This window comes from Gadus chalcogrammus, chromosome 2, assembly GCF_026213295.1.
Source record: "Gadus chalcogrammus isolate NIFS_2021 chromosome 2, NIFS_Gcha_1.0, whole genome shotgun sequence".
Classification (NCBI taxonomy): Eukaryota; Metazoa; Chordata; class Actinopteri; order Gadiformes; family Gadidae; genus Gadus; species Gadus chalcogrammus.
In genome coordinates, this window is record NC_079413.1 from 19,565,496 (window position 1) to 19,575,931 (window position 10,436).

At 43.0% G+C, this 10,436-nt stretch overlaps 1 protein-coding gene across 1 annotated transcript; it reads left to right on the forward strand.

Annotated features, from left to right (window-relative positions):
• Window positions 1-3,425: 3,425 nt before the first annotated feature.
• Window positions 3,426-4,796, forward strand: LOC130397626 (galectin-2-like). The gene is made up of 3 exons (XM_056604865.1): window positions 3,426-3,616; window positions 3,929-4,100; window positions 4,606-4,796. Exons 1-3 carry the CDS (start codon window positions 3,540-3,542, stop codon window positions 4,762-4,764), a joined length of 408 nt encoding a protein of 135 aa, XP_056460840.1. The 5' UTR covers window positions 3,426-3,539; the 3' UTR covers window positions 4,765-4,796.
• Window positions 4,797-10,436: the final 5,640 nt, after the last annotated feature.

Genomic DNA, 10,436 nt, shown 5'->3' on the forward strand with positions numbered 1-10,436 from the left:
TTTCTTTCTACAAACTTTGGGACCTATCTCCTTCCTCAAATTCTCACCTAGAGACTCCATTAAAAATTGTCAATATTCAGAATAGCTTGGAATCGCGCGCTTCTTTTCATATTATTATTATTTATTTTTTTAACATGGGAGTCTTCAACTATTGAGGACCTAACTAAATACATTTTCAACCGTTTATCGTCGCTCAACAAATCGACACACATAATAAATAATATCTAAAAGGAATTTCAATATCATTTAAACTTTCTTCAGAATCACAGTTTTAGTTGCAAACCGTCATATTCTACAGTTGGTCCCATTGAAGCCGTCTGCCCATTCTGACACTTAAATTACATCATGACATCGTAACTCGTTCAAATTTCAATCGTTTACCTTCTTTCAAACCATTTAACAAATCTACACACTCCTATCTTCAATAATATCCAAACGGATTTAAACTTTATCAAGAATCACAGTTTTAGTTTCATACTGGCTTCGTTTTCAGTTGGTCTCATTGATTTACGTTGACGCTGGAGCGCGACGGTTTAGCTGTGTTGCCAGATTGGGCGGTTTTTCCCACTCTATTGAGCTACTTTTAATCACGAACCGGCTCGCTATTCTCTTAAAGGGGACATATTATGAAAACAGCACTTTTCCTGGGATTTGGGGTGTTGCTGTGGGTAGATGGTGCTCCCACACGCATACAAACTTTAAAATAAGTCTGTACATGATTTTTTGCGTGAGATACGCATTTCTGGAAGCAGCCCGCCTCCAGCTACCAAACAAGCGAGTCAGTTTCGGCGCCCCCTCCTACGTAGGAAGGGGGCACATTTGAATATTACCTCCCACTTCCCCACTCCCCTCCAATCAGAGCATCGCTAAGATTGTGTGGACCAGCGGACGAGCAGCTCCGGCGGGGGGAACTCGGCGCTAGCCCTGCAGCTAAGTGTACAATCCCTTTCTCTGGCGCCGAGCTCACGCTACCGCCGAAGGGAAAACGGGAGGAGGAGACACATGGAGTAGAAAGGGATTGCACTCCCGGAACTGAGCTGCCTGACTGCTGCCAAGCTACCCCAGCCGGAGCTGCTTGACTGCCGGAGCTGCTAGTCCGCTGGAGCTGCCACCTAGCTTCGGCGCCAGTTCAGCTTCCGGAGTACACTGCCCGAGCTGCCCGAGCTGCCGGACTGCTGCCGGATGGCTTCGACAGCAATCCTTTTCTTCTCCATGTCACGGTTCATGGACTTCAGAGAGTCAATGCCAAAGTTCCTTCCTCCCAATTCTTCTCAACCACGGCCGAGATATCCCCCACTACGAGTCTTTACTTGTGAAATTACCAGAGACGTCAGACACGGTCTTTATTATTCATAATATCATCCGAGGCGCACATAGCTTTTGGCCGTGATATTAGATAGATTATATAAATACCCGTACATAATATTATTATTATGTTATATTATATAATATAGATATAGATAGAGCTCCAGGAGTCAGCAAACGGCAACAACCCCTTCTCCTCCATGCTGTGGTTCAGTCTGACAGCTCATTGGTCAATGGGCAGCAGCTCATTTGCATTAATGCTACAGACACCAGAAACAGCGCCTTCTGAAGGGACTGAAACAGAGGGGAATAGCGGAAGACAATATATTTTTTTCCTAAAAGCTATTTCCAGCAAACAGCTTGAAAAAACATGTTTTCTGGAACTCAAATACTATGTTTACTTGTCGGGAAAACACCATAATATGTCTCCTTTAAAGAAACACACACACACACACACACACACACACACACGCAGTGCAGTGCAGTGCAGTGCAGTGCAGTGCAGTGCAGTGCAGTGCAGTGCAGTGCAGTGCAGTGCAGTGCAGTGCATTTGATGTTTCAGATTATTCAGTTTAATTCATTTTACTTTTCTGCATTTTTAGCAATGCTTTGTGCTTTTCATTCAGCGGTAACTTTATTTGATTCCAACCATTAACTTTTTCTTAAATGGTATGCATGTTTACTCCATTTAGACTTTTGAACTTTTGTTCAAATCCCTTCACTTGATTTAAGCCATTTAACGTTTCTTCATGTCTTAATCTATGTGGCTTTATTAAAAATATATTTTCAACCTCACTTTGTACGACAGCACTCACCGGATTTTCTGCAGGAAACGCATTTTCTAGTTTTATATTCTCTGCATTATTTATATTTAATTACCCTATTTTGGTGCCTGCTGGATCCTGGGTCTGAAGGAGAATACAAATATTGTGCTATTCAGGAATTGTATTGCCGCTTCGAATTTCTAGCCCAGGTTGGACAAAAGTTGTGTTCTGTGTCTATTCAACCTTTTGATGCAAGTTGTAGTCTAAAACCTTTACTTCATCGTTTCCTGTTGTTCCACCATCGTATATTCCCCCTCTGAAATACTTCCTGCCTATGACTATCAATAAATGTTCAACAGATCAAATTAGAATAACCATGATCAGTTTTTGATTGAAAGGCAAGGCAAGGAAACTTTATTTATGTAGCATTTTTCATACACGAGGCAGACTAAAATTGCTTCACGTAAAAACAGTCATACAATCCAATTAAATAGTAAAAGAAAATAAAGGCAAAGTAAACAAATTCATTGTAAAAAGTAAGGTAAAGGTCATGTATTTAAGATTTAGCAGTAAGCTAAATAGTAGGATTACCCTGAGGGAGCATTTCAATACAGAAGATATTCAAATGATGGAACATTATTTCTTCAGGACTACTATCAACACCTGATACTATACCATTTTTGGTATGTTGTTTCCTTTTATACTACAGGCATAAAATGGAAATGCATTGATTTAATGTCTTTCACAAATGAATGCTCAAGGATCAACACCAATACTTCCAATCCAGCCGAATCAGATTGAAATCATACAATACATTGAAACAAAATTGTAAATAGGACCTATACAAATGTAATACAAACATTTTGATAAAAATACAAAAACACCACAGCGAATACTGTGTTGATTGATTGATTTAATCACAGAGGCTTCTGGGTATTTAATGTTATCGCTCACCTCTTAGTAAACAATAGACAGTAGGTGGGTTGACTCTTTGAGTTAATCAAGCTATAACAGCTATCTCTCTCTCTCTCTCTCTCTCTCTCTCTCTCTCTCTCTCTCTCTCTCTCTCTCTCTCTCTCTCTCTCTCTCTCTCTCTCTCTCTCTCTCTCTCTCTCTCTCTCTCTCTCTCTCTCTCTCTCTCTCTCTCTCTCTCTCTCTCTCTCTCTCTCTCTCTCTCTCTCTCTCTCTCTCTCTCTCTCTCTGGCATACGGTATAAAATTCAACTGATGTGTTCTTCTCAACACATGTCTCCTAGAAAACTAAGTCTGTGAGTTTGGCAAAGGAAAGTTAACCACAGGATCCGATCATGGTAGGTTTATTTCATTGTATTGTTCAATGTTTTTTTGGTCCGTACTGTAAAACAACAACTGCAGATGTAATTCACTTGCTTTAAAACCTTTCATGTTCAATGTCTTTTCATAATACATTTGAATGTAATTTCATTATAAACCTGGACGTTGTACGCAGGGAATGGAGCTCAATAACATTTGTCTCAGCGCCGGAGATCACCTGACCTTCAAAGGGTTGATTCTGCCCGATGCTCAAAGGTAAGACAACAGGACAATCAAAGGTAATCGTACTTTAAAACCCGACCTTAAGATGTTTCATTTGTGGTTGTAATGCTGTTGACTGGTTTTGCCTCCTTGCTTAGTGTTAGCTGGTTTTCATAAAACATTTCATGTTTCAATGGGTTTTTGCAGATGGTTCTTGTTAAACTATTCTTTATTTAACATTTTCTAATTATTTAGTTTTTAGTCATTAGTAGCCTAACTTACACTAAGTGCAGTTTAGTAAATTTATACATTCTGACTTGCTCTTTGACTTTCGTTACGGATCAATCGATCGATCAATCGATTCAGGTTCCAGTTTGACCTCGGCAGTAGCAGCAATGACTTGGCGTTCCATTTCAACCCTCGTTTCCATGACGACGATGATGGAGCCGTGCTCATTTGCAACTCCAAGTGTGATGGTTGCTGGGGCGATGAGAAGCGGGAAAGTCATAATCCTCTAAAGCAAGGCGAGGAGGTCAAGGTCGGACATAAAGCTCTCCCCTGCTGTTATTCACATAGCATTATTCGACTATATCATATGTCATATATCAAAACTTCTAGTGCTTGCGTATGTGTGGGTGAGTCCGGCAGTGTCTTGGTCTGGGTGTGTGTGTTGTGTCTGCGTGCATGTATTCAGGCTTTGAGAAAAACAATCTCTGTATATTCCTCTGTATATTACACTCATCACTGATGTTTTATAAAATGTATTAGCCTTTTAAAATGGTTTCTAAGTTCATGTTAAAATATGTCTCATGTTAAAATCATCAAATGATAGACATTGCAGATGTTTGTCAACCAAATCTGCGCACCTTCTTGCCATGAAAGATATTTTTTGATTCTGTTGCGGTTTTTGTTGTTATAATTTCATTTAAATTGTCTTTATTTGTAGTTTAGTAAAAACTAAGGCCATTCGTTTTTTTTCGTCTTTGTGTTATTGGTTCTAGTTGTTTCTAAAATGTATTGTTTTCATTTCACATTTTCCCCAGATTGTGTTGAAGTTTACGGGAGACATGTTTAAGGTGGAACTTCCTGGTGGACAGACAGTTGAGTTCCCAAATCGCGAAGGAGCCAGCTTCATCAGCTATGTCAGCGTGAAAGGAGACCTGCAGATCTCTTCCTTTAAAATCAAGAACTATGGCTACTAACTTGAATGGTGACACAAATAGACTGAATTCAATTAACCAGCCTTTTAATTAAACTCATTGTACGAAATTTCAGTTTAGTAGTATGTCTGTGTGTGTCTGTTATTTTTGTGACAGTATTCAACCAATCTGCTAAGATTTAAATGTGAACAGAGTATCTCAAACCTTAACCTCCAACGGCTGCTAGGAGCATGGCTCTATGCCCATTATTCAATGGACATCATGCATGAAAGTGTTAATTAGAGGAATTCATTAAATAATCTTAATGTGAAAGTTCAATGAGGTGTGTAGATTGGTACCATCAGTGATGTTGGAATGTCAGATAGTGTAGTAGAGCAGCGTTTTTTTTTTTTTATTGCTGGCAAGAAAAGTAACTCCTAGTTCATCCCAAATCATTGATTATGTGAGCTTTTTCTGAAAACGGGCATTGGTTTAATACATTTGAAATAGAACAGGCATTGACATTAGACCTCATTTATGGCCCCTTAAGGCTTTTTTCAGCAGCTGTGCCAACCATCTCTATTAATACAATCATTTTACTATCTATCAACATATCGTGAACGACTGAAACGTAGTGTGAAGAACTCAAAGAATAACTTTTTATTCACAGAAACCCAGGGGCAGCCTATTGAAAAACCCTTTGCCAAACAGTACTTTGATGACATTCAAAGTTTTTGTTTGTGCTGCATATTGTTTGTCGAGGTGGCTGTAATTTTTTTTTTTAAAACATGGATGCATTCAGGTCCAAAATTTGTTGAAAAATACCTTCAGGAATTCTGCGAGTTAAATCCCTTGCAGTATTTTCCAGTTATACTGGAAAATACTAATAGAACTAGTTTCAGATTCCCCCTTTCATGGCATTTCTTTAAGGTCTTAAAAGTTTGAAATGAATTGGAAAAACTAGTTAGCATGCCATACCCTAGGATAGTCATAATAGCGTGCACTGGGGCCCGTCAAAACTACCTTCCAACACTGCTTCGGATTGTAAATAATGTGTAATTGGAGTCTATTTAGGGTGCCAAGCACAAAGTGCGAAGGCAACCTATTTGACTCAAACAGCCTAAACGGCTCGCACACGTTTTATGAAACATACTACAGCTTTAGAGGCTGACTCAAGATTAACAGAGAGCAGATATTACACCGATTGGCCCAAAGGTGGCACTATAGCAACAGTCAAAAAATACAAAATTTGAACAAACATATCTCATAACCGCTTTGACTTAGAGTCATGACACTTTGTTTACACATGCTTATCCTCATGGTGAACAAATATACCTCAAGAACCTATGACTTTATTTGGATAGATTTACGACTATCTCTTTTACTTTGTTAAAAACACTAAATTCCTTAAAGGGAAACTTCACCCATTTCCATTAAGCTTTGTATCGTTAGTAACCCACTCATATTTTTGAATGGTCGAGCATCATTCCCTTCCTGTTTTAAATTACCAATAAGACGATTTTTGCGTCATTTGAATCAGGAAGTGTAAGAGGGGAGGATTCTCGAAAGACTACCAGCACACTTTAATATGTCCATCAGGGACCCACTGATGCTACAGACCTATTAGATCAGTGCCAGTGGGTGGTACTTCACCAGCAGAAACTGACATCCACAGCGTCTGAAGCTAAGCTAACAGACGCTGTGGAGAAAACTGAATTAACGACAATGGCGGAAGCTACTGGATCTTATATAGAAGATGTGGATTTCGAAAATCTGATGTTCGAATCAGATGTTCGTGGCTACCTTTACGAGCCGCAATATAGCGACGAGAAGCTGAAGCTGTTAGATGAACAGGAGGCGGCTGCTGCGGCTGCTACAGCCGAGGCAGAAGACCTGCCTGTCGCGGACGAGGAGCCCGCAATGGCTCGAGCTGGGGCGGATTGGTGGTGCCAGTGCTCTCACTGTGCGCCAATGGACACAGAGGTAGAGTCCGTCTGCTGCAAAGAATCTCAAAGATGTCGATTTCTTCTGGACAAAATCTCTGAATCAGATGAGGACACGGTCGTATGTGTTGTGGAGCATCCTAAGTTTCGCACCGCATATGTACCGCGCCATCCTGGAGACCTATTTCAGAATCCCAGGAACTGGAAACGTCAGCCAAAGCCTGCAGGGACGAACGGACATCTGACTGTAAACTGAGTGTTTTTATTTTCTATCTGTTACTATCGTGGCATGTTAACTGCATAAAGACCATCTATCGCTAACTGTGTGCTTAATGATTTGTCTAGAGACAATATCGCCCAACAGCCTACCGACACTTTCTGGAATAGGTTCTGCAAGGCGAGAGATTGGGCAGAGGCTGTCGTGTCGTTTTACCTACTTGCGTCGTGCAGACCCTCCGACTAAATTATCCAGCTGCAGACGGCCAGTACTGCGGGCTTCAAGAAGCTGACGACGCTCAGGAGGAACTATAAGTTTCATTGTTTACACATAAGTTTGTTTGTATTTCTTGAAATAAATGGTTCAAATTCACGTTGTTGTAGTCCTTAGTAGTGTATATTCGAGAAATAATATTATTGGACGACCAACATTTCACAAGTGGAGCTACTAAGCTACTGTTGCCTTAGATGAAAACAATAGCAGAATAACGGTCATACATAATTTGTATAAATATTAAGTCTAAATTGCACTATAAATGAGTTGCATATCAGTTACCTCTTTCCAAGTTTATGTTGAACTTCGGTGTAGACCGACAGAGCAGGGGTTACATTATATTTTTTATTCACAAATGAAAGAATTGTGTCATGGGTGTAATAGAATTGTATGATCACGTGTAAATGACGTAACCGATATACGTTGTTACGGAGCACGCATGCGCGGACGCGGACCGAAAGTAAAGACGTTGATTTAACTTGGACCGATGTGTGGACGTCTTTTATTATAAGTAACCGAATACTTTACATGGTGTCAGAAGTAGTTCGAGCCGACGATGACGGAATGTCATCCACGAGAGGGCTTGTTTTTACCAACGTGTGCAGCGTGCGGGGGAGAAGGTGGAGATTTTTATTCGTGCCCTTTATGAACTTTCTGAGCATTGCGAATTCGGAGTTACTCGTGAAGAGCACATTAGGGACCGAATTGTGGTGGGCATCAGGGACAAAGAACTCTCCCGAAAACTGCAGCTTATCTCAAATCTCACGTTAGAGATGACAGTTCAGGAGGCTCGTCAACAGGAGGAGGTGAAAGCTCAGCTTAGCCAGCAAGGTGAGGCCGCTGCATGTGCTGCAGAGGAGGTCGCGCGGGGATTTAGCAAATTCAAAATGGACGAACCGAGAAATAACGAAACGGACCAACAACGCAGACGCAGCGAAGGGGGGAGCACATGTAACAGATGTGGGAAAATGACGCACAAGATTCAAGAACATTGTCCTGCAATTAAGTCCACATACAACAAGTGCAAGAAGACTGGACACTGGGAAAGAGTGTGCAAAAGTAAAATGGTAGTTAATGAAGTCAGCGAGCATGAAGTAAATGCAGCTTACTTTCTAGGCTCAGTAAAATGCACATCCTCAAGCAGTGGCGGGCAATGGACAGTAAAGTTGAATATCTGCCACACGCCAGTTAGTTTTAAAATAGACACTGGAGCGGATGTGTGCATTATGAGTGAAGAGACTTTCAAAAGTCTCAGCCAAGTGACTAAATTACATCCAGCAAAGGCCATGCTGTGTAGTCCAGGCGGGCGATTGAACTGCAGTGGCCAATTCACAGCGAACGTGTGGCACAAGGACAAAAAGTACTCATTCAGAGTCTACGTAGTTGGAGGAGAGAGTGTGAGCAACCTGCTTAGCAGAGCGGCGGCACAGACAATGGGGCTTGTGAAGAGGATTTGTGAGGTCCATGGCTCTGGAGGAGAGTTCGGCCTGCTAAAAACGCAGCCGGTGCAAATAGCGCTCCAGGAGGATGCCCAACCCTATGCTGTCCACACTGCCCGCAGAGTCCCCATCCCCCTCATGAAGTCTGTTAAGCTGGAGCTGGACAGAATGGAGACCAAAGGCGTCATAGAAAGGGTGACGGAGCCCACGGACTGGTGCGCTCCCATGGTGCCCGCTCCCAAGAAATCAGGACAGGTGCGTATCTGCGTTGACCTACGGAAATTAAACAAGGCCGTGAAGAGGGAGAGGTTTGTTTTGCCGACAACAGATGAGATCACAGCTGAGCTGAGTGGGTCCACGGTGTTCTCATCATTAGACGCAGCAGCGGGGTTCTGGCAGATACCGCTAGACAAGGATAGTCAGAGACTGACAACGTTTATCACACCATTTGCAAGGTACTGTTTCAAACGACTCCCATTTGGGATATCTAGCGCAACCGAAATTTTTCAGAGAAAGATGGTGGAAACACTGGAAGGCCTACCAGGGACGGCTGTTTACATGGAGGACATCATAGTGCATGGAAAAGATATGACCCAACATGACGAACGTCTACAGCATCATGGAGCGCCTGGAGACAGCTGGGCTGAAGCTAAATGTGGAAAAGTGTGCCTTGAGACAGCAAAGACTACATTTCCTGGGTCACGTGATAGACGCAGACGGCACACGGCCTGACCCAGCAAAGGTCTCCGCTATAAACGACCTGACTCCACCCACTAATGTCCACGAGCTGAAGAGAGTCCTCGGGATGGTGAATTATTTAGGTAAATACATCCCAAACTTAGCTGCTGTGGGGCAGCCCATGTACGAACTACTGAAGTCCAAATCTGTGTGGACATGGGGCCCAGTACAGCAGTCAGCGTTCCAATGCATCAAAGAACTTCTTACAACCCCACCCACTCTGGCGTTTTATGACGTCAACAAACCCACTGCTGTCTCTGCAGATGCCAGCAGCTATGGAATCGGGGGCGTGCTGATGCAACTGCACAGTGAGGGCTGGAAACCTGTAGCCTATTGTTCACGGCGCCTGAGTGGGGCGGAAACCAGGTACGCTCAGATAGAAAAGGAGTGCCTGGCGAGCGTCTGGACCTGCGAACGATTTGGGAAATACTTACACGGCCTAGAGGGGTTCAGGCTGATCACAGATCACAAACCGTTGGTCCCGCTAATGAACTCCAAAGACCTGGATACTGTCCCAATCCGCTGCCAGAGACTCCTGATGCGGCTGATGAGGTTCAACCCTACAGCAGAATATGCACCAGGGAAAACCCTCGTCACGGCAGACCTGTTGTCCAGGAGCCCAGTGGGAGATGCTCAGGATGGAGGCGATACCAACGTTGATGTTGAGTGCTACGTAGCATCCATCATCAACAACATGCCGGCTACAGAGAGGAGAATGGACAGTATCAGAGCTGCAATAGTTGTTGATGACACACTACAAGCTGTGACCCGATACATACAGTCCGGGTGGCCTGATCACGTAGGTAAGACACACCCAACGGTTAGAGAGTTCTTCCCCATGAGAAACGAGCTGTCCGTCCACCAGGGCCTGGTGATTAGGGGCAATAGGATAGTAATCCCAGAGACATTGAGAGCAGACGTGTTAGAACGTATCCATGATGGTCATCAGGGACTGACTAAATGCCGAGACAGAGCTAACTCTGCCGTCTGGTGGCCGGGTATATCAGCTCACATCAAGCAGAAAGTCTCAGCCTGCCAGCCTTGTCAGGAACAAAGGAGAGCTCAGTCCAAAGAGCCTTTGATCTCCACACCGCTCCCGGACAGGCCATGGAAAAGAATTGGCAT